General features: G+C 42.3%; 2 protein-coding genes and 1 long non-coding RNA gene across 5 annotated transcripts in view; 1 reads left to right on the forward strand and 2 right to left on the reverse strand.

The window, feature by feature from the left end:
- Positions 1-9,989, reverse strand: part of RAVER2 (ribonucleoprotein, PTB binding 2) — a 28,188-nt gene extending 18,199 nt beyond the window's left edge. Inside the window, exons 1-2 of the mRNA XM_027651816.1 lie at positions 9,815-9,989; positions 241-307 (exon numbers count right to left, since the gene is read on the reverse strand). Of these exons, the coding sequence (XP_027507617.1) occupies positions 241-307; positions 9,815-9,970 (223 nt within the window). The 5' untranslated portion in view covers positions 9,971-9,989. The remainder of the gene's footprint in view (positions 1-240; positions 308-9,814) is intronic.
- A 629-nt stretch (positions 9,990-10,618) lies between these two features.
- LOC113951159 lies at positions 10,619-21,316 on the forward strand. Its single transcript, XR_003529061.1, has 4 exons — positions 10,619-11,058; positions 13,079-13,214; positions 16,021-16,114; positions 19,341-21,316. It is a non-coding gene; the product is annotated as an uncharacterized LOC113951159 (long non-coding RNA).
- The window catches only part of CACHD1 (cache domain containing 1), a 94,767-nt gene continuing 92,426 nt past the window's right edge, over positions 20,392-22,732 (reverse strand). For all 3 annotated transcript variants that reach the window (XM_027651812.1, XM_027651813.1, XM_027651814.1), the window contains one exon: positions 20,392-22,011. In XM_027651812.1, the coding sequence (XP_027507613.1) occupies positions 21,773-22,011 (239 nt within the window). In that variant the 3' untranslated portion in view covers positions 20,392-21,772. The remainder of the gene's footprint in view (positions 22,012-22,732) is intronic.

Genomic DNA, 22,732 nt, shown 5'->3' on the forward strand with positions numbered 1-22,732 from the left:
TTCCAAAGAGACACTCACTAAGGGAGACCACAGTGAACCAACTCACTTCTGGCCAACATCATTAAATTTCCAACTTCCCACAGCCTTCAGTGAAAGATGAAAAACTGAGCCACCAACAGAGGCCCTGAGGGACAAAGAGTCCAAGTGATTGACAGGAGAGAAGTTGATGACTTCATACACTGCAGATGATGTTCCTCACAGAATTTAAGCATCTATCACTGGAAGTTTTTAAGTTCTTACCTGTCCTTTTATTTCTGTCCACATAACAATACTTGATTTCATAATCTTTAAACAAGTCGTGGATTTCCTGCAAGAGAAAAGTACAAGTGGCATCAGGTAAACAAGTCACCAGACCAAACAAGTGTACAAATTCATCTGAATTTCAAACAAAATCAATAACTTTCCCAACAAACAAAATCTCACCATAGAAACACTATCAAATATTTGTTTCTAGAAGAGCTGGTTATACTACTGCAGCAATGTTTTTATCTCCTGTAAAAAACTGGCTTACTGAATTTGATTAATTTACTTTTCACTCTGTGAGGTCACATAAACACAAAAGGGTGTCCTGTCAACTGTCTTTTGCTAAAGACAAATAACATCACAGTTCATTAAATAGCAAAACCCCCTCAGTTTCTCTGAAGTACAACTGGCATAGCTAAAATACCACACAGACAAGAAATACCGGCAGCATCACATCACACAGTTTACTGCGGGTTGGCAACGCTGGCCCAAAATCCAACAGTTGCTTTAGTTTCCTGTGACTGCTCAAGTTCACTTCAACAGATTTTCACTCTTTTAATAATAGATATTCTTTCACCCAGCAGATAATTGTGCCCAGAATACCCCCTGGAAAGTATCCTCTATCAGTTACTGTGCAGATGCTCAATGGAGAATTGATCCCAAGAGTGTTATTTGCTCCCACTGTTTAATGGGGAGAGAGGAGTGGGAGGGATGGGTAAAGCAAGTGTAAGAGGTGTGTACCAGCTTGCTATAGCTATTCCCAACAAAACCAAGGTGTACATGCCCCACAAAACTCACAAGTGATTGGCAGTTTAGTGGTGAGAAAGCAGAGATGAACATTCTTTACCCCCAACGACAAACCATGAGGAGTAACCTGGAGATATGTATTTACATATTTATATATATATTTAGTTTGATAAATTCCACACACAATAGCAAAAGACCATTTGAGCAAGCAAAACCAGCTTTGTCTGAAAGTTTATTTGCAGCCAATTTCCAGCAGCCAGGTTGGTAATTCAATATATGGAGCCTAAAGGTTAATTGGGTTCTCCGTGACGGGTATCAGGTGCACACCTTTTAGTCAAGCGAGCACCTATCTCTGGTTTCACTAGTTAACAGCTGTCAAATACTACATTAATAAAATATGGCAGCATTTCTCCAGCTACCAGACACTCCTCTAATCAGGTGTGATAAAGATGTGGTTTCTGAAAAGCAAAATATGCCAAAGATTCAAGCCAGGTAGGGGATTTGACTATGGACATCTCCCTAAAGAGAATTAGATGGTTCATTCTCGGTCATGAGAAACTAAGAAGACACTTTCTGCGCTGTTTTGTGCAGCTCAGCTGTACTGTGGCACTGAACACTCAAAAAAAGTTATTTCTGTCCTACTTAGAAGAAGAGGAACATATTTGCCTTTTGCATTTCCTGTACTATTTTACAAGAGTAACACTGGTAGTTTTTTATGATGATTAGGTAGCAGGAAATACTATTTCAAACAGCTTCGAACACTGTTTTGAAAGTCATCTGTGAATCAGATGATTCCACATGATTTCCCAGTTACTGCCTGAAACTTTGAGAGGAAGAAAAGTCTGTACTGAACATTTCTTTGGGGATAATTATGAGGTTTCATGTAAAAAATTATGAGAACATAAGGAAGATTTAAAATGAAAACCTGATTTAAGCAAACACATTTCAGTAAAGATTTGAACAGCATTTTCCACAGGTAGTTGCAAACACTGCCAGGTTTGTGCAAAGGGCTCTCCCAGGAAGGTGTTTGTTCTTGTACTTTCCTGGGCCCTTGGCAGGGCTCAGACCTTCACCTGTGGGACTGGGTTTGTGCAATGCTTCAGTGAAAGCATTTTTCACATAAACACCGTTTGTGACAATTTACAGAAGTAAAACACATCATTGCCAGCTCTTAGGCAAATGTGTACTCCTTAAATTAAACAGATGTAAATATCTGTGTTAGACTGAGGTCCTTTTACTTACTGAGCTGGCTTTTGAACTCAGGCACTTCTGTAAAGTTAAACCTCCAATATCTCCCAACACTCAGGTCTGGTAGATGTTCTCAGGTCCTGTTCCCCACAGCTCAGAGTACTGTCAGGGAAAGGAACAGGAACACTTCACCCTGCTCCAATCCAGGTTCAGTACTCAACACAGCTGATCCCTCTGATCCAAACTTGGGCTAGGAGGGAATGTTTACTCTGGGAGGAGAAAAGGGTCATCCAAGTCAGGTGTACTCTCTGGTGCGACCCTATTAACTTGCAAAGAATGTAAGCACAGGGCTGTTTCCCTGAGAACAGCACAAACAAACAGCCACAGTTCCCCGTTCCCAACCTCCCGGCAGCTCCTACCTTCTCCTCCGGGCATCCCGGCCCCGCACCCCCAGGAAACAACAGGGAGCACTTGCCTTGCCTTAACTCCTGAGGTTTAGGAAAGCAGGAGTGATACCAGTGGTGGTACCACAGGTGAGCCATCCCCAGTGCCACCACCTTGTCCATGCTCGCAGTGCCCACATCTGAACCTTCTGTTTGCAAAACTGCTTCTCCTAATGGATTTTTTCCTCTTCAATAAATGAATGAATCTACTAATCTACAAAAACTGACTGATAACTGCCACAATAACACTGATTTAACTGCATCTTATTAAGTCTAATCAAAACGTCTACCAACACGTTGGGCTGAAGGCTCAGCTGCCCTGGGTGCCACACACTGGACATATATATATTATACAAAATATATATAATATATAATAATTTGACAGCAAAAATGTTAAGCTATCTGGCAGATATACTGCAGTCACAGATCCTGTGGAGTTTCTACAACAAATAAGGCCAGGTTGGATGGGGCTTGGAGCAACCTGGGATAGTGGAAGGTGTCCCTGCCCATGGCAGGGCGTGGAATGAGATGGGCTTTAAAGTCTCTCCCAGCCCAAACCAGTCTGGGATTCTGTGATTGTGGAACAGAAATATAATCAATAATGTTTAACTACTATACAGCCCCTTAAAACTTTACAGTTCTTAAAAGCAGATAATCTTATAATCAGCAAAAATTAAAATCCTAACTAGAAAATATATTCAGTTCATACATTAAAATTAGCAGAAAAAGCAAACTCAAATATATTAAAGGGAGTTTAAGAGAAATGACTAGCAAATATAAGATCAACATACTTTTAAAAAATTACTTATTTACTACTGTAAATGTGATCCTGAAACACTTCAGTTCTTGGCCTGTCCTGTCTTGTCTTGGACAGAAAAACTGGCAACATGAGTTTTCACCACATACTATCAATTTGAAACTTTCATCTCTGAAACGGAAAGAATTCCTTCCTTAGAGAGGATCTTTGTGCTTTAGGCCCTGCATTGTTTTAAACACAAATGAGAAAGGGAGTCATTCACAGGCACATGTGCCCTATTTATCAAATTAGCAAAGCTGAGTGTATTATTTCTAATAAAACCAGCTTTTCCTACCCAGGATCTCACAGTGCAAGAGGAAAATATTCCAGAAATTCTCAGTCCTCACCTGGAACAATAAACCATTATATAAAGCCTACAGCACCCTAAAGCCAAGCATTTTTCTCTCTCTAGATGTAAAACTAGACGTAATACTAAATGTAATAATTGTGTTATTCTGGCAACAAAATATTTAACAATTCTAAGGGTGCCTGGCCAGATTTGTGCAGTGAACTTTAGGGAAGTTTCCAATATAAACACTGGACAAACCTGGTCTATAACTTGGCTCTCACTGAGTAGCTAAAGGTCTAAACTTCACATGCGTATTCTTGAAATGGGAATCAATTAAGTTTTAAGTAGCTATTTGGCCAACCAAGAAGTTTTAAGTCATCTCAGAACTGAAAAAGACTTTGTTTTCATTTGTGCAGGCAGGGCAGGAAAGGAGAAGTTCTCAGGAAAAAAAAAAAAAAAAGCTTTACATTTACAAGTGATATAATGGGGTGTTCATTTAATTCAAATTTTAGACCACAAAATCTTGAGTCCAGGACATGACACATGGATTTTACTGCAGATACAAAAATATAAAATAAAAAATAGGTAGCAAGCATGAGAACATCAACACAGTTTAAAATAATAATCTGTTACTGCACGGAAAACTTGGAGACTGTTGGAGACAAGAACACACAGCACCAACAAGAGGGTTAATAACAAGGCAGAAGGACGGATATAAAGTGCAGTTTTAACAATCTCTTGACCGCAGAGGAAGGTCTCAAAATTTCACCTGGGCACCAACTGCTGAATAAACCCTCTCTTGCTCCTAAGAAGAAACCTTCCAAAGATTGGGCTCACCAAACCACACAGTATAGTTTGTTCCTGCACAAATCGTCAAATGTTTTTCACTGTTGAAGTTCTCAGAGGAGCAATGGCTGTAGGATCAAGTCTAAGAGGTGCAGCAGATGTCAACCTGCCCAGGCACCCAGTTCCACCTCAGCACATTCCCCCTCCATTTTCACAGTCCCAAAATATGAAACCAGAAATAAATTCAAGCCTGGAATTCCAGGTCATAAACTGCCTTTAAGGCAAAACTTTTTGTTTGAGAATTGATTTGACTTTTGTAAGATCATAACCCTCAAAGATCTTCAGTAAAGTAATAGAAGAAAACACTAGGACAGAAGATCAACAGTTTCTCAATAAACTTATGATGGACGTGGAATGAAAAACTTATTTCTCTGATCTTCCAGAGACATATTAGTGTTGGTAAGAGGAACACTATGGGACTGGAAATTAATTCCATCATCCTGGGTATACTGAGCTAAATGAAAAAGGAAAAAGATAATGAAAGAGGTAACATGAGACAGCACGGGCTCAAAGCAAAGCAAAGCAAGCAAGAAAATCAAAAAGTATGTACATCCTAAGGCAGGAGAGCTGCTCACTCTGCACCAAGTGTGCCTTTCATATTCAGTTAGTGTGACGGAGGAGTAACGAAAACACAAAGGCTCCTTCTACTCAAGGGTCTGGCTTACAACAGGTTGGGAGACAGCACTTCCTCAAATCATCACACTTCATTAAAGGCTTTCCATCAAAACAGAACAAGGAACAATCATGGTTAATTTAGGGAGAAAGCGAGAAAAAACCCCAAAGCCCCAGTAGAAATAGCGTCATTCTAAGTGGTGATTTGTCTTTTGATCAGGAACAGACACCCATGAAAACACTGGATGGGTACATCAGGTTCCAAAACACAAAATAAATCCCTATCCCAGGTGGACTGCACCAGTTTCTTATCAACACCTCAATATTCCCTCATTCTATAGATTCTGTCATGCCCAAGGAGAACCACAGGGTATTAAAATAATTAACCAGTCCTATTTTGCTTCATGTCCTACATTAAAGTAGAGCATCCCCCCCATAAGATTTATTTTCTAGCCTCAGCTTAAAGAACAAATGTAACACAGTAGCATTTAGGGATAATCAAGCACAGAAAAAAAAGGTTGGGAGCAAGTGCATCTTTTACTGGCTCCTCAGCTGCAAAGAGGGGAAGCAAAAAGCAAACAGCCCTTAGCAGAGAACATTGGTGATTTTGACATAAATCTCAGTAATGATAAGCAAATTAGATATCCCAGGGTCTAGTTTTCCTAACAGGAAGTCCATGGGATAGGAACTGGTACACCAAGGTACCACCCTGCTGATTGCACTGCAAGGATGAGCCACTGCTCCTATGAAGTTCATCAGCCACAAATAAGGAACCACTAACACTGAAAAAAAATTACTTGGGAAAACCAAAACTAATTCTTCTAACCCACTGGAGCAATTACAAAAAAAAACCCCAAAAGAAACAGAAGCTGATTATTAGTCTGAGATTAATTTTATATATATTATGTTTTATTTTACTTCAATAATTGAACTGTTCTTAACTCACGAGCTTTGCTTTGGCCCCATTCTCCTCCCCATCAGGGCAGTGGGGGAGTGAACGAGCTGGTAAAACCACTACAGCCATACAAACTCCAGCAAAATGAAACTTCCAGTTTAGTGAGGTACAACTTCACTGACTCTTGTCATCCTGAGGTTCTTGGCATCTCTATACCAGTGAAGGAGAGAAGAAGGTATTATTTCCTTCCCTCCCTCTGCCCAGAGCAGTCCTTCTGCCTCCAGAGCACTCAAAGCAGTTTTGTGATAGTTCCAAGGACCTTCTGTTTGCAATTTCTGCACTTTCAACATCATATGTGACTGCTTTGCTATTGGAATGGATTAGATGATTGATCAGAGATGATGGCTCAGGGAGATGCTCACACAACAAGGCAATCCAAGAGACTCCCAAACAAGAGCTTGCTGATTCATTGCCAAGTGCTGACCAGAATAAAAGGAACTACTACAACCATGCTTACTTTTAAGTCCCTTGGCAAAGATTCCTGATATAAACATCAGCCTTACCACAACACCACATCAGAGGATATTAATGCTAACAAGAACAGACCCACTATCTGATATTTTTCAAAAAGACTAACACCAACAGGACAACGTCTGTCTAACTGTAAAACATCACATATCACTGCCCTGCCCTAATGAAGCCATAAAACAGTGACTGGTGAGAGCACAAGACACTTCCCCACCCTCGCCAGAAGAAGTGCAAATTGGAGGAGTGTGTTGTGCAAAGACTGTGGGAGGAGAGAGGATCCTTGCTCCAGAACGTGAAGGCTGGAATGCCGAGCAACGTTCTTGAAGCTCCATGGAGAAACAGGAAAGCCTGTTGTGACCCTCCACACAGCCTACTCCACACTCAGTACTGAACTCTGGTTTTAAGACAGTAGTCACTGCTACAGATACCAACGGGGTTTCATCTCAAGATTTAGGGAGGTCAGCACCAGCCTATGAGCATTCTCAGATCATTATCACACCACACAGTTCAGGTACTGTGCTGGAGAATCTCATGAGGATGAGTCTGGGGAAATAACTGGCAACTCTGAAGACTTCACTGTAATAGCTCAGTACAAAATCGATTGACTTGCCAACTAAACAGTAAATGGAGACTTTGCCTTCAGTAACAATGAAGGTGTAACAATGTCTACCACAGATTTGTCACAAAAGAACCTTTCCGGGGTTGTAGTGAGAGAAATGCCTCAACAAACACTAATCCTGCAACTCATATTTGCAGGTTGAGTTATAAAGCCCAATGAAGAATGCTCTTGACATAGTTAGACTTAATTTGTTCTCCCTTTGGATTTGTTCCATACTGACACTCATAGCTCCTAAGGGAACACTGACTGACTTAGTAGTGTGACAGACTGCAAAGTGCTTTCTTCAGGCTGTCCTTCCTCAGGATTTTCTTAGGAACATACATGTTGCCAAATGCATTCAGGGAGAAATCCCACTTGCCAAGACTTAAACATGGGCAACCTCTGTCCCTCAACAAGTCACCTGCACCTAAAGCACTGAACACTTCTGACACTTCGAGATCTCTCTCTTTGGTTTCTAAGATTACAAACCTGTGGAACCCTGTTTCTGGGTCAGAAACTTCACTGCTAAGGTACATTTCTTCCATGGCCTTAAGATTTTTTTTCATTCAGTTTAACACGGGCGGAACTCCAAAGCTAATTGAGGATTGTAAGTACAGTAATAAATAAAGTTAATATGTAGCTACAACTGGCAGAGGAGTTTATTTGTTATATAATTTTATATGATAAAAAGCATGGGTTTTTTCTTACAAAACTGAGTATCTACACCAATCTCTATCAGCAGAACAGTAATTTCTCACTTGAAAACTATTCTGGTAAATCTTGGCCTTACTTTTTACATAACAACAACGAATGGCAGCAAAGCCAACACCCCAAGGATTAGAGATGAATAGTTACATTTATGAAAACCTATTCTGGGAGACTTGGCTGCATTTCAACCATGTTCATCTCCCTCCCGACGGTGAATAAACTGGCCAGGTCAGAAATAGTTTCACTGATTTCACTTGGCTCACCAATCATTTCCAGAAGAAAACAGAAGACAAAACAGTGTTTACCAAGGGTGTTAATTTGCAGCAAGTGTTAAATTTCATGGTAATTTTTGGAAATGCATGACAGCCAAATACACAGGTAGACTTAACATGCCTGACCACAAACATACCTCTCATTCCCAAAACCGCTCCAGGACAGAAACTTTCTCGCTACAGCACAACTCTTCTGCCTTTATGTGCCAACACCAGTCACTCAACAATGTTAAAAATTAAAATGACATCTTTTAAACTGTTTTTCAGGATCTCTACATGGTAGTACTGTTCTACAAGGCAACATTAGAACCTTACATTTGTAGAAAAAGACATCTAAGTGCTGCTTTCAAGTCACCAAAAGAAAATAGGAAACTTCCAGAAAACCATGTGGCTGGCAAATTTGATCTTAATGTTGGTATTTCTTTGTCTGACCAAGCAATGCCAAACTCAGTGACTTTCATACAGGAGAGATGTGCCTTTAACCAACCCATAAAGTACCTTCTGTGCGCAATGGGAGCAAGTAACAGAACTTCTGGAGTGTCACAGAGTGATCCTGCCCTGAATATCCACAGCAAGCATCTGGTGACATATCAGTAAGTCCTCTCTGTCAACACCATGACACGCAATGGCTTCTTGCAGAGACGATGAAGATTATCAGGGTTCTCCACGTTGTGAGTTTGCTATTGATCAGGTCATTAGGTTGCTATAAATAGAGGTGCCTAAAACATCCTAACAAAACTGTCATAACCTAAAACTCTCACCGCCTACCACCACACTACAGCACAGCCAGAGAACTAAACATCAGTAAATGCAAGCTGGGTACTGTGGGTTGGATTACACCGACTGCTGAAAGATTCTCTCCCAGATGAATAGTCCCTTTCTCCCGGAGTTATGGAGAAACCGATAGTCTGCACGTGCTGCTCTTACCCGCAGGTAGGAAAACCACCTGTGCTTTAGAGAGCACGGAGAGACAGGAGGAGCAGACAGGACAAAAGCTGCACTTACTTTTTTTTTTATATACTTGTGCATCAAGTTGTGTATTTGGAACTGGTAAAGTGACTGTGCAGCTAAATCACCTCAACATCTGACTCACAGCACTCGGTTGAAGAGTTCAGCGATCTTCTCCTACAGCAGTAGGACAGCAGTAATTCGAGCGGAATTTTCCTAAACCACCATCAGACTGCGGAAAACCGCTTTCCCTGACTACACATGGCTCACCCCACAATGGAAGAAAAAAAAAGAAAAAAGAAAGAAAGAAAGAAAAAAAAAAAGCCAGACTTGAAGGTTTTCAGCATCGCTTTCGCACAGCGAGCGGCCGTGCTGCAGTGCCCTACCTGGCGGCCGCAGGTGCTCCGTCCCCCGGCTCGCCGCACACCGAGCCCCGCGGGGTCGCTCCCTTATGCCCCGGGGCGCGGACCCGGCTCTTCCCGGCGGGTCGCGCCCGGCCAGCCCGGCGTCGCCCTCCGGTTTTGGCGGCGGCTCCCGAGCCGGAGCCGCTCCCCGCAGGCACGGGCGGTAACAAAGCCCCGGCACAGCCGGCGCCGGGAAGCGCTGGCGCGACCCGCAGCCCACGAGCCCGCGGGGAGCAGCGGCAGCCCCGCGGCTCCCTCCCCCGCGCCGCGGTCCGGCTGCGGGGAGCCCGGCCGTACCTGGCTGCTGCTCTCGGCCGGCAGGTTCCTGAGCAGGATCTTGCGGCGGTTGCTGAGCTCGCGGCGGGTGCTCTCCAGCCGCCTCGCCACCTCCTCGGGGCACAGCGGCGGCGGCTCCGCGGGCAACCCCGCGCCGCGCTCGGCTCCCGCCGCCATCTTGCAGCGAGCGGGGGGAGCGCGGGGCCGGAGCCGCCCTCGCCCTGCCCCGCCCGGGGAGCCTGAGGAAGCCCCCGCCGCCCACCCCGGCAGGGCCGGCCCGACCCCCGCCGGGGCCACGGGGCCCCCCGAGGAGGGAGGGACGCGGGGTAGCGGGGGGCGGCTCCAGGCGAGCTTGGCGCTGCCTGTAACGGAGCTCCCGGGAGTGTATGCGGATAAACGGGAATTTCACAGAAGCACAGGATGCGTCAGGTTGAAAGTGACCACAGTGACTCGTCTGGTCCCACCTCCCTGCTCCAGCAGGGTCATCCCAGAGCACATGGCACAGGACTGTGTCCAGAGGGTTCTGGAATATCTCCACTAAGGGAGACTCCACACCCTCTCTGGACTATTTGTTCAGTGCTCAGTCACTGCACAGCAAAGTTCTTCCTCGTGTCCAGGTGGAACTTCCTGGGCATCAGTTCCTGCCCTTTGTCCTGTTGCTGGGCACCACCGAGCAGAGCCTGGTTCATCTTCTGACACCTCCCTTTAGATATTTAATGAGGTCCCCTCTCAGTGGCTGCTCTCGAGGCTGAGCAGCCCCAGCTCCCTCAGCTTTTCCTTGTCACAGACATGCTCCAGTCCCTTCATCTCTGTAGCCTCCACTGGATCTGCTCCAGGAGCTCCACGTCCCTGCTGTCCTGAGGAGCCCAGAACTGGACACAGCACTCCATCTGTGCCTCACAGCGCTGAGCAGAGGGCAGGATCACCTCCCTGACCTGCTGGCAATGCTCTTCCTAATGCACTCCAGGATTCTGTTGCCCTCCTTGGCCCCCAGGACACACTCCTGGCTCAAGGGCAGCTGGTTGTCCACCAGGACCTTCTCTTCATTCCACCCCCACAGTAACACATCTTCAGATGGATTTTAGGGAACAACTCGAGTGCTCTGGAGGAATGTTGGGGCTCTGTTATGAGAGGAATTCCCCTAAGATCCATCCTGATGGAGGCCAAGACCAGGGCACTGTCCCTCTCCTTCACTGAGGCTTGACCTGGGTCACCTCACCCAGCAGGAATCGTTCCCCAAATCCCCATCACTGACCCTTCCTTAGGTACTGATCCACCTGAAGGACTCAAATATGGATTTACAACAAAATTGAGCCGATCCTACAAAATCAGTTAGGTTGGAGAAGACCTCTGAGATCTAGTCCAGCTTCTAATCCCAGATGAGCCCAAGTGCTCCATTAGAGGTCAGGAGGCACAATGGCCCAAGATGATCTTGTCCTAATTTTATTCTTCATCAGAAACGTACCAAACTAATTAAAATCCATCCAAATGAGTAAACCAACACCTGGTGGCCCAAGTCCCCCTCGTGTGGCACAGCCCCACGTCCTGGTGGCTGAGCAGGCACAGGGCTGTGACCTGTGATGAAAAGGAGCCCAATGTCCCAAAAGAGGGGCAATATTTCTGGGAATCACTATAAAATAAGTTTTCCCATCTATGTCTGTAGAAACATTTCAGTATGTTAGTCAGCACTCCCTTTAAAAAATAAAATAGGTTATTCTATTGGAAAATCCATTTCTCCTTTAGCACAGTTACTCGTTTGCCATTTACAACACAGTAAATTTAGATCTTAATGTTGTCATCATTGCTATAAAGGAATAAAACCAATTTAAATACTTGTATCCATTTTTAGACACGAGGCCGACGACAAAGAACAGGCAAAAGAGAATCCAGACCTGAAAAATAATAAGTCTGAAAAAGGAAATTGGAAAAAAACGCGGAGTTAAATTGAGTGCATGTGACTAAGTTCTTATCACAAAAATCTAATTCTGAAGGATAATTCTTGATTAGCTTTAAAGTGCCATTTCAAAGACATGATTATCAGTTGCAGATTAAAAAACTCCACCAAATAAGTGGTTTTAGAAATTGCTTTAGCCCAAAACAAAGCAAGTTAAGACTATGAAGTATCTTGGACCTTCATTAGTTCTAAAATTAATTTAGAACTACTGAGCAAACAATGATCAAAGTACTTTTTGGTGTATTATTAAAAAAATTGTCAGCTGACAAGCTTCTATTCAGGAGATTCCTTTTCCGTGATTTTTTTAACAGGTTATGTCCCTCCTCTTTCAATATTTGCATTCTTTTTAATGAACTTTTGGAAATCAGAGGTGTGCAGGACATTTGTAAAGAGTTCATATGTTTGTCACAGGAGAATTTGAAAACTGCTAAATTCAGCCTGTCCTGAACAATATCAGCTTCACTTTCAAAATGAAACCAAAACTAGAAAAACTTATAATCACAAATTATTAGTGTGAGATCTGGTATAAAGATAATTTTATATTTTTAGAAAACCAAGATTTTTATAGGTCACCATTCTTTGAGAAATGTGACTGAAAAATATGCATATACCTGCTATTTTTAAAAATTTCAGGTGAAGATATGCATTTTAAAACTATGAAATACCTGCTAGTAACTTTACAAACTGATTTTCAGGTCAAGCAATGAAATTGAAGCAGAGATGCTATAAACTGTCTCCTCAAATCCTGTCTGAAGCTTATCATCAATTACATGATGTAAATTATTCTGGGATCACCAAAAAGGAATACTCCTCTCCTAGAAATACTGAAGCATGTAACTATCTCCTCAAAAATATTAACCAGACTAAGCTATTCCAGTGCAAATCACGAATCTACTCAAACATCATCAAATTTAGTGAAGCTAAGGAAGGAATTAAAGCAGAATAATTAATTTTACCATTAATTTTTCCAGTTTGAAGGTGGACACTGCTTCACCTGTACACCACTGATCATTAATCCTACCCACAGCAATTACCCTCTCAAAAGCCCTTTTTGGTCTTTTTTTATGGGCTGCAGGTCCTAAATGAAAGTCACCAAAGATAAAGTGTATTGCTAAAAAAATAGTTCAGAAATGAATAGTTTGATGTTAATGGCAAAAATAAAACTGTAGATTTGTAGAGTTTCAGAGAAACTATAGAAAATAAGAAATATACTCAAAGAAATGTAATTTTTTTTTTTTGCTTAGAGATATATACTTTAAAAGATTGTATTTGGTAGGTCAAAGTATTAATTTGTTTCTCCTCCTAATGTTCATGTTATGTTCTGTTTAAAGGTGGTTGACATTCCACAAGTCAATTAAGGAATTGCCTGCACTAAAAGGCAGCTATAAAGTCCTGTGTGAAGAGAGCAGGAAATATCCAGGATATTCCCACTGTCCATGGAGGTAACTCATGAAGATGGAGAAGGAGGTGAGCCACCACCACCTCATGGCACCCAAAATCAGGCACCAATACCCAACTGGCCTGATAAAATATTCCCTCTTGAACCCAAATATCAGCCCTGTTTTGACCTGCACTACCCTCAAGAAGCTACCTGAAGGATTAAACTATAATTTTAAATATAAGAACAATCAAAATTGGGAAACCATAAAGTAAAATACTTTATACACAATTAAATACTTTATATACAATTAAATTGATCAGGTTAAAGAGTCCCTGCTAACCCATGCTGTGAGAACTGACACAGCTTAGGGAACCTCTCACACACCCATGTGCTGCTACACCTGCAGGAGTGGGAAACACCTTCAGGAAGATGTTGAGGTGGTGGGACTTAGGATGAAATGCAGGTCTCCAAAACAAAAAAGACTGTACCTGGAGAGAGCAAAAGCAAAAAAGCACTATTGAAAAAATAGAACAGTCCAGCTGAACAGCAAGTGTAACTTTAGTTGTGCTACTGACCTGATGCTGTTACACAGATAAGCCACTTTGTAGTAATTTAATTTAATTTAATTCAATTCACTAAATTCCTTGTTAATTAACCACAGCAGTTGCTCTTGCAGCTCTTCTAAGCTGAAGATTAATTTCCTCCTGCTTCTGCAGCCTTGAAGTCATAAAAGCCGTATATATATATAAATTTTTATGGAATGAGTATGTTAGAGTTGTGTCACAAATGTTCTTTTGGAATTAAAGGTGCAGTCAGGCATCATTGTCCAGGTTGGTCTAGTGGAAGATGTCCCTGCCCATGGCAGGGGGTGGAACGAGATGAGCTTTAAGGACCCTCCCAACTCAAACCAGTCTGGGATTCTCTGATTTTGTCTTCAAAAGTACAAACAAGTTCAGATCTGTACAGATAAAATAAAAGCCAAAAATTGAGAACATCTGCTGGATCTAAGACCCAGCCTGATGTTCCTATGTATTTGAGATACAGGGAATGTATCTGTGGGCTCTTAAGGTAAGTGATTGCTTATATGAAAGAGAAATTAAACTATTTTATATAACCTGAAAGCACATGGATTGGTGTTTCCTGCAGTGAGGGTGTGGAATCCATCAGTTGCTGTATATTCCATAAAAATCATGGATTACCAGCACCACTTCATGTCAACAAAACATAAACAATCCCATTCTCTTTATACTGTGCCCACTGTTTCCTGCTCCAGCTGCTCCTTTTGTTTCATTAAGACACTGAAATTATGAACCCAACAGATATAGATTCAGTTGTCAACACCAGTAATTAGTTGGGTGATGATCCTCCAGATGCTCAATCATCTCACAAATGCATACACCAGAGGTGCCAAAACAAGTTCCTTTGCCCATTTTCCCAACAAATTTCAATACATTTGGCATCTCAGTGCACCATTCCATAGTGCAGTAACATGCCCAAACATGGGATGCTTCTTCACTCCTGCGATTTTCCTCCATACAGGCACAAAAACACTTCAAGTGACTGTGCCCAGAGCCAAACATTTTCTTTTAAAGTGGAACCTGATGGCTTTTAATTCGCCATAACACTGCTCCTAAGTGTTAGGAATGATGGATTATCTCAGGAACAGCCTGGTTGGGAACTTCTCCTCAGGTTCCATCCTGTAACTCAGTGGTCTGTGAGTAAATAATAAAGAGATGGAGGAGGTAAGAGCTATAACTTGCAAAGTGAGTAACTGTTCCAAGGAAATCATTACACTGGGCCATACGGTAATGGGCTATTTTGGGACTCGTGGTCTTTGCAGTACAATTTATGAACTTTGTTGCCTAAGGCATCATTAGCAAATCTCTGTGGTTGTATTTAAAGGCAGCAAAATGAGAGTAAATATTAAAACAAACCACCACAAATCGAAGCCAAATTCTTGAATAACAACTGAGAACAAAGGAAAAGGAGATCAAACAAATATTTTAAGTACAGTTCTCTTCAATGAATGGCCTAAGGGAACCTCTGGGTTCTTTCTCCTAAATCAATGCCCTCCCTGCTTTAAATCACCATTCTTTCCTCATAGGCTTTATTTTTCTTCATTCAACTTCAAATTTAGTCATAACTTATTGGCACAAAGTGCACTTTGGCAATTTTGCTATTTCAAAAAAATTAAAATGTTCCTTGGATTTCTGGCAAAAGCAAGTACAGCCCCACATTCCTACCCAGAGTATTTTTATTGGCCAGCCCAATAATCTGCTGCAAAGGGTAGTTTCAAACCATTCTGTCTCAGATTCCCTAAAAGGGCCAGTTTTCTAGGAAATGGAAACTGATAGTGATAGTTCACAGGGAGTTGTAAAATCATTTCACATTAAAATATAGGGAAATTATAATAATGGGTTAAAGCATTCCTTAGGGTAAATAAATACATCTCAATTACCATCTCATTTACAACTCCTTGGATCTGGCTAATTATAAACTTGGAGAAAATTTGCTGTGAAAACCGAGTAGCTGGGATGTCCTGGGAGTGAACAGCAATTAATTTGGATAAGATAAACCAGTACATGATTTATCCCTGCCAGCAGAGGTTGGAATTTCAAACACCCCCACAATGTTTTGTCCTTAAAAATGCTGTAACTTATTAAATACGGAAAAACTTGTTAAATATGGAAAACTGGCCTAAAGGAGGGAATGCAAGTGAAACCTTCCCAAAAAATATATGAGATTTTCAAATGTTCTGCCCTTCAGTTATAAAAAGGTTTCCATAGAGACTGTCATCCAATATGCCTTTTTGCCATAAAAACACTCACTGAAGTGTCTGACTTTTCCATGTTCATGGGAGCAAAATAAATCCATCCCCTTCCTGTTTTCCAGGTTTCCTGGCTGAGGTTATGGCAGCAACCTATTTTGCCTTGTTTTTGGAGATTTCCTTGGTTCTGCTGCAATGGAAATAAACACACTTAACGAGGTTATTATTATTTGGAGCAATTAGATAATGCTGTTTAATTACTCAACCTTTAATCTCACCCAGTTGCATGTGATTTGCATACATTATGCCAAGAGAACTGATATTGGGAGCAAAGGAATCAAAGTGTCAGAATGCTGGAAAAGTGAAAATAAGTGTATTAAAACTATTTGACTGCATTCCCAGTTTCCTGTTCTCAGTGCCAGCTCATCTTGGGGTGTCTGCCTGGTTTCATTACCTCTGAGTGCAGTGGAAGAGTTTTAAAATTAGTAAAATCCATCAGTGTTGGCCAAACTGGAAATACTTGGCAGTCTGAGCGAGTTGTTCAAGTGGTGCAACAGTGCCTGGGTTTAGAGGAGAGACAGACCATCAGCTTTATAAGGATGTGGCAAACCCCTTTCTGTGTTCTCTGTGGGGACGAGGGACAGGACCCCAGGGAATGGCCTAAGTTGTGTCAGGGCAGGTTTAGGTTGGATCTTAGAAAAAGGTTCTTCCCCCAGAGGGTGGTTGGGCACTGAACAGGCTCCCCAGGGCAGTGGTCACAGCACCAAGGCTGCCAGAGCTCAATGAGCATTTGAATGATACATTGGGGCAGCTGGTGTGACTCTTGGGGATGGTCCTGTGCAGGGCTGAGGGTTGGACTCGATGATCCGTGTAGGTCCCTTCCAACTCAGCATCTCCTGTGATTCTATACCTTTTTTCATGCAAACTGCTGGTGAAAACTCCTGACTCAACATTTTTGGAGGCCAAGGTTCCCTTTGTGGAGCAGCTGTTGCACTCCTGCCAGGTGAGGGGTGAGGTATAAGGTTCCTGCCCTGGCTCTTTGGTCAGCAGTTTCTCTTCCCTGCTGTCAATCCTGTTGTTCCATCAGAGACAATCACAGCGGAGAGCACTTGCTCCAGGGACGTGGTGCAATTGCCAGTGTCACCAATAAAAATTGACAATAAACCAGAGCCAAGCAGGATTGTTCCTGACGGCTCCCAGTTCCCAGAGCGATCCCATCCACTGCTGCCACCAAGGAAACCAGCCCAGGGATAACAGTGAATTTTCCCACAGCATTTAGATGAGGCCACTCTGAGCTGAAGGCAGAAACTTCCAGATCTAAGACGTTCCACTTCTGCCATCAAATTCCTGCTTCTGTTCTGCTCAAGCCAAAGTGGTATCCAGAGTGGTATCCACCGTTCCATGGGGCTCTTCTCCCGAGGTGGAACCAGTTCTGCGCAGGCTCTGGCACCCACAGCAGTTGTGTTTGGCACCTCACTAACGAGGCAGGGCTTGGAGGACTTCACTCTTGGACTTGAGTGTCAAAATTCCACTGCAGCCTTGGCTTCAGGAACACCAGCCCTTCTGGGCCAAGGTCCTTCCGTGACTCAGTTCAAGCACAAAGCAGAGAAAATAATTACCTCGCATCACGCCAGAGGGCTGCAAATAAGGGATATGAAATATTCCATGGCACTTATGTTCCCTTCTCACAGTTTGGGTGCCTGGCAAAGGGGGGGTTTGTACAGCAAAACAACGCAACAGTTACCGAGTTAACTGCTGTGGGAATTAATATTCCAAACATCACTGACAGCCCAGTGCAGGCTCCTTTGAAAACCCCAGCCATAGCTGGAATTCTCTTTTAAAAACAAATTAAATGGCTAGCCAAGAGCTATGAACACTGCAAATTAATCTTTGCACTTGCAAACAGCCTTTTGGATTACCTGCACTCTCTTAACTTGATCCAGGACTTTTGCATCCTATTTTTTTCTCCCTTTTCCATATTTGCTGCCAGTTTACTCTCATAATTTGTCCTCTGACAAATGCACTTTCTCTCCTCATCCCCATTTCTGGGTCACTTTACAGAATAAAGCCTTTGAAAGCCCGAGATCTCCTTTTGACCAGTTATAGTCACAACTCTTGCTGCATGTGAACCTCTCCTGAATTCTTATCCATCTTCTCTCTCCTTGCCAAGGGCAAGGGTAAAGATAATATTTCATGGCTTAAGTGGCCTTATAAAATGTTCATGGGCAATTTGTAACAGACTCATCTTTCCAAATCACACTTTTTATCCAGGCAAGGGCATAAACAAATAAAAAATCATCTCAAATGATCAAATCCTCTCAATCCATTTCCAAGCAATGTATTCTGCCCATATAAACAGCTTCTCCACGGGCAGGCAGCAGTTTACTTGGATATGGGAAAAATCAATACACTTTCAGTGCTCAAATACTGAAAGCATTGAGTCAATTTAACATTAATGAACACAAATCAAAGGCAATTCTTGTTTTCATTTCAAAAGAACCTTTTTTTCAACAAGAATGAAAGAAAACCTACAAGAAATTATTACATCTATGCTGCAAAAATGAAATAAGTGGAAAATTAATGGTTATAAAATCTGAACAGTTATAGGGAAGGAGGATTCAGGGTTTAACTGCTTGTTTTATGATCTTGCTCCTCAGTCAACACAGTAAAATAATGATGGGGAGGGAAGGCCATGGCAGCAACACAGGCAATAAAAATGAAGAGCTATCATGCAGCTTCTTATAACACTAATTACACCCATTATCAGGTTTTGGTTTAAATCGACAATCATATCTTTCCCAACATTCCTGCTGGGACAAGGTCAGCTGTCAGCATTTGGAGCTGGGATTTGGCACTCCTCTAAATCAGTTTTCCCTGTAATTACTCTTTAACAGCAAAAGCTTTGGGTCTTCTCATGACCTTCAAGTTTAAGCAGAGTTGTCAGACCCGTCAGATCAAGTTTGTATGTCCTAGGGGAAAAGTGACCAAAGAGCAGCAAGGAGCAGCTCCAGAAAAACTTTTAAGGGAAAAGAAAGTGGGGATTTATTGCTGTGACTTCCAAGAGGTTCTGCAACCTGCTGCATTTCTGGCAGAGCTGAAACAGAACCCTGCAAGCACCTTCTGCTGGCATGGAGTGTGAAGAACCACCAAAAAATATCTCCACTGATACAGTATTGTAGCTAAAGTAATTAATATTATGCCATTTTCCAATGTACAGAGTCACAGAATATTCTGAGTTGGAAGGGACCCACAAGGATCACCAAGTCCATCCTTATTGATAATATTTGATACATTTCAGTCAAAAATTATTTGTCCCACTAGAAAACATAGCAGAGAATATGCCAGTGTGGATGAACAAACACAGGTTGTACACATACATTTAACAGTGCAGTTTAATTAGAGCTGGACTTAATGACCTGGTTCTCACTGTGAATGTGCTCCACAGACTTACCTGGTTGGAATCAACATCAGCACTGGAACAGACCAAGCCAAAGGTGTGTTCTTCTTTCTCTCAGTTTGTATTTTCTGTGCATGACAAATTCCAACTGGGGAGCAAATACTCAAGTTCAAGAACTTCATCTGCAGAGTGAAACTCCTTCATCTGTCTGTAGATGGGCAAAATATAACTTAATTGGGCTTCACCTGCCACAGACACTTCTGTGGTGTGGGAACAGCTTTGGGCTGAATTCCACCTCCTGTGGTTCACAGAGCTGAACAAATAATGTCCTTGCTAGAACTTCCCTGATTTATGCCTGAATTTTAGTGAGAACAACTTTATGAGTTCTAGAGGACAAAAAGAATCCACAAAGCATCTTGTTTGATGTTTCACTCAAACTCTTATTAAAACTCAGAGGTGAACAGTTTCTATGCTGAAAGCAACTTTCCCCTCATGCTTAAACATTCTGCATCCTGGCTGTGTTTGTTGTTCTTTGTCTAGCAGCAAGATTAAAATCACGCATTTTCTTCTGAAGGCAAACCTGACAAAACAGCCACTTTGTTCACTATCCACCATCCAGGATGATTTTGGACATAAAATTAGAAATTCTAGCAAGCTGGGTCTAGAGACTGACACACAGGACATCAGATGCAGAGCTCTGAAAGCACAAAGCAGAGCTCAATAGATTTCTGCAGCTGCCTGGTCAGCAAAAAGCCTCCACCTAATCCTACACAAACACAGAATGGCAAATCCAGAGCCACGGAGCTTTCAGGAGCAGATAAGAAAAGAAAACCCTGAAATTCTTGGCTTTGGTGAGTCTGTGCAGTGGCTGACCACTTCCAGAAATGTTAGCTTCCCAAATAATGACCAACAAGCTAAAAAAAAAAGGCTTTAAAACTTACATCGATATTGTCATTTATATGTAAAGTTTAGATCTCTCAAGGCTGTTGGCAAAAGTAGAGGAACCTGAGTGAATTTTCAGTCCTGTTACAGCACTTTTTCAGCCAGAAAAGGAAACTGAGACAGAATCATTTCCATGTAGCCACTATTCACAGATCTATACTTTATATACAGTTTATTTCACTAGAGATTTTAATTTTATACATAGTATAAAGGGGTATCCTGGTATCACACATATAGTTATTTTACTGTACTGTTTAAGAACCAATTTTTACATAATACAGTATTAAGTACCATATTAATTAAAACAAGTGATTTTTAAAAAAACCCTACATATAAATGGATGTTTATCATATGCACAGTGCAAGAGTGTTTTTATATCCTCATAATCACAAAATGTGAATCTAAAATACAACACTGATTTCAAACTAATTCATAATTACGATGCCCTGTGTTGTAGACATTGATTAATCTTTGTTTGAATTACCAAGCAATGTTAAAATTCCAGACAAACAGCAGCAGCTTCTCATGATGATTTCAAGATTTCTTCCACAGTAACCCAAGTTTTACAAAACACTGGTTTATCCCTACTTCTGGTCTCAACAGTGTCCTAAAGAAACAGGAGAATGGCACAGATTCCATCTGGGATTATCTGGCAACTAATGCTAAATAAATTCTTTATTACTTCCACACAGGAATCCTTTAAGGATGATCAAAGAGGTAAAGCTGGAGAGATTTATGGGCAGAACTCTCAGAATTTTAGTTATGGAGTACAGGATTTCTCCTCTGCAAATTGGAAGACAATACTGTAATAAGAATCAGGTTGGAATATTTACAGAAAACCATTGTGGAAAAGAAAGCATTCCTAATGTAAACACCGAGTCAGAAAGGACTTCTTCATTTTCCCATTGCAGAGTGGGGCACTGGATGAACATCAGCTAATAAGGAACAGATGTGTCTCCTTTAGAAGAACCACTTCACCATCACAGGATGCATGTGGTGCTTGTTGAGAATTGCTAACAGGTTTCTCCCCTCCCTCCCCCCAAAGTTTGAAGTTCAATAAATAGTAGAAAAATAATCCTTTACTTAAAAATCTTGAGATGCATTGTCCCAGGTTCCATACAGCAATGTCGGAGCAGGGAACTTTCCACGCGCAGAGAAACCAACAGCCCTCCCCCCGCTCTGTCTGGCACTTCTGTAGCCTTCAGCTGCACAGATTTCTGCTCTTCCAGTTAAGGAAACCAAATCATCTCTGGCTCTTTTAAGCGCTCTCTCTCTCCTCTTGGCTCAGCACAAAGCTCCAGCTGCTGTATAAACTCACAGCCCCGCTCCTGGAGGTCTAACGTGCCTCCTGCTCCATTCCATTCAATGTTTTGGCAGGTCCATTCATCAAGCACGTCTCCAGTTCAGAGCCAACCTTACATTTATAAAAATGTAAAGCTTTGATGCCTAAGTTTACTGGGGAAGTCAGTGAAGTTGTCCCAGGGGAGCAGCACAGCCCCCGAGCTGCTCAGCGGTCCTGTCCCTCGTGCCGTCGGCCATCAGCACTCAGCATCCACAGTGTGTACCGTGACCGCAGCCTGCAGGTGGTGGCTGTGGTGGAGGGTTGGGTGGTGCAACCGGTAGTGGTGGAACTTGTGGCTCAGCAGGGCGGCTGTCTGAGGGGGGGTGTCCAGGTCCAGGTCTTCGTCGTGGTTCCCGACGTCAACGCCGGCCGACAGCGGGTCGTTGTTGCACGGAGGGTTCTCGCTGTCCTCCTGAGGGCTCATCGTGCTGTAGCCTAAGGAAATGAATCGGCAGCACGGAGGGTTAAAAGCAAGACTAAAAGGTCTGACTGCTGCACCCTTCATGGAACCAGACACAGAGTGCTTTACAGAGAGAATAAAACTACTTTCCTTAATAAACAGAAAAACAAAAACAAAACCTTCCCCTTCTGTAAGTCTATAATGGGTCCCTTTCCCTGCCACCATCTTTGGTTATAAACTTTGGGTCTGTGCCACCCCAAACAGTAACAAGAACCATGTGTTCAGCAGTTTGTTACAGCAGAATTGTTGGCACCGATTTCAAAACCAAAACATAAGATATGACCCCAAAAAAATCTGTTAGATATTACCTGGATTTTTAAACAGACAAGAAATAAGTGGGATCCACTCCCACATACCTCTGTTCCTACCATCTACACCTGTCCTGGATTACCAGTTATTGTATCTGGAAGCAGCAGAATCTCTTCACGTCATTGTGTTTTATAATCTTAGTATTTAATTTTTAAAAGAATGAGAGCACCTTTCACCAGTGAGGGTCTGTTGGCAAAATCCAAGCACGTGTGTTTAATGCTGGGGAGCTTTCCATACTTAAGGAAATCTATGGAATCCTCCTGGGAAGGGTTTCAAACAGCAAGTCCATTAAGCCAAACTGTACTGACGCTTCCTGCTGAACTCATGCATGTGGTGCAATTAACTCAGGGCTCTCTTTTGGCTAAAATATCTGCTACTGGAGTCTAA

This window comes from Corapipo altera, unplaced genomic scaffold, assembly GCF_003945725.1.
Source record: "Corapipo altera isolate COAL_440 unplaced genomic scaffold, ASM394572v1 57, whole genome shotgun sequence".
Lineage (NCBI taxonomy): Eukaryota > Metazoa > Chordata > Aves > Passeriformes > Pipridae > Corapipo > Corapipo altera.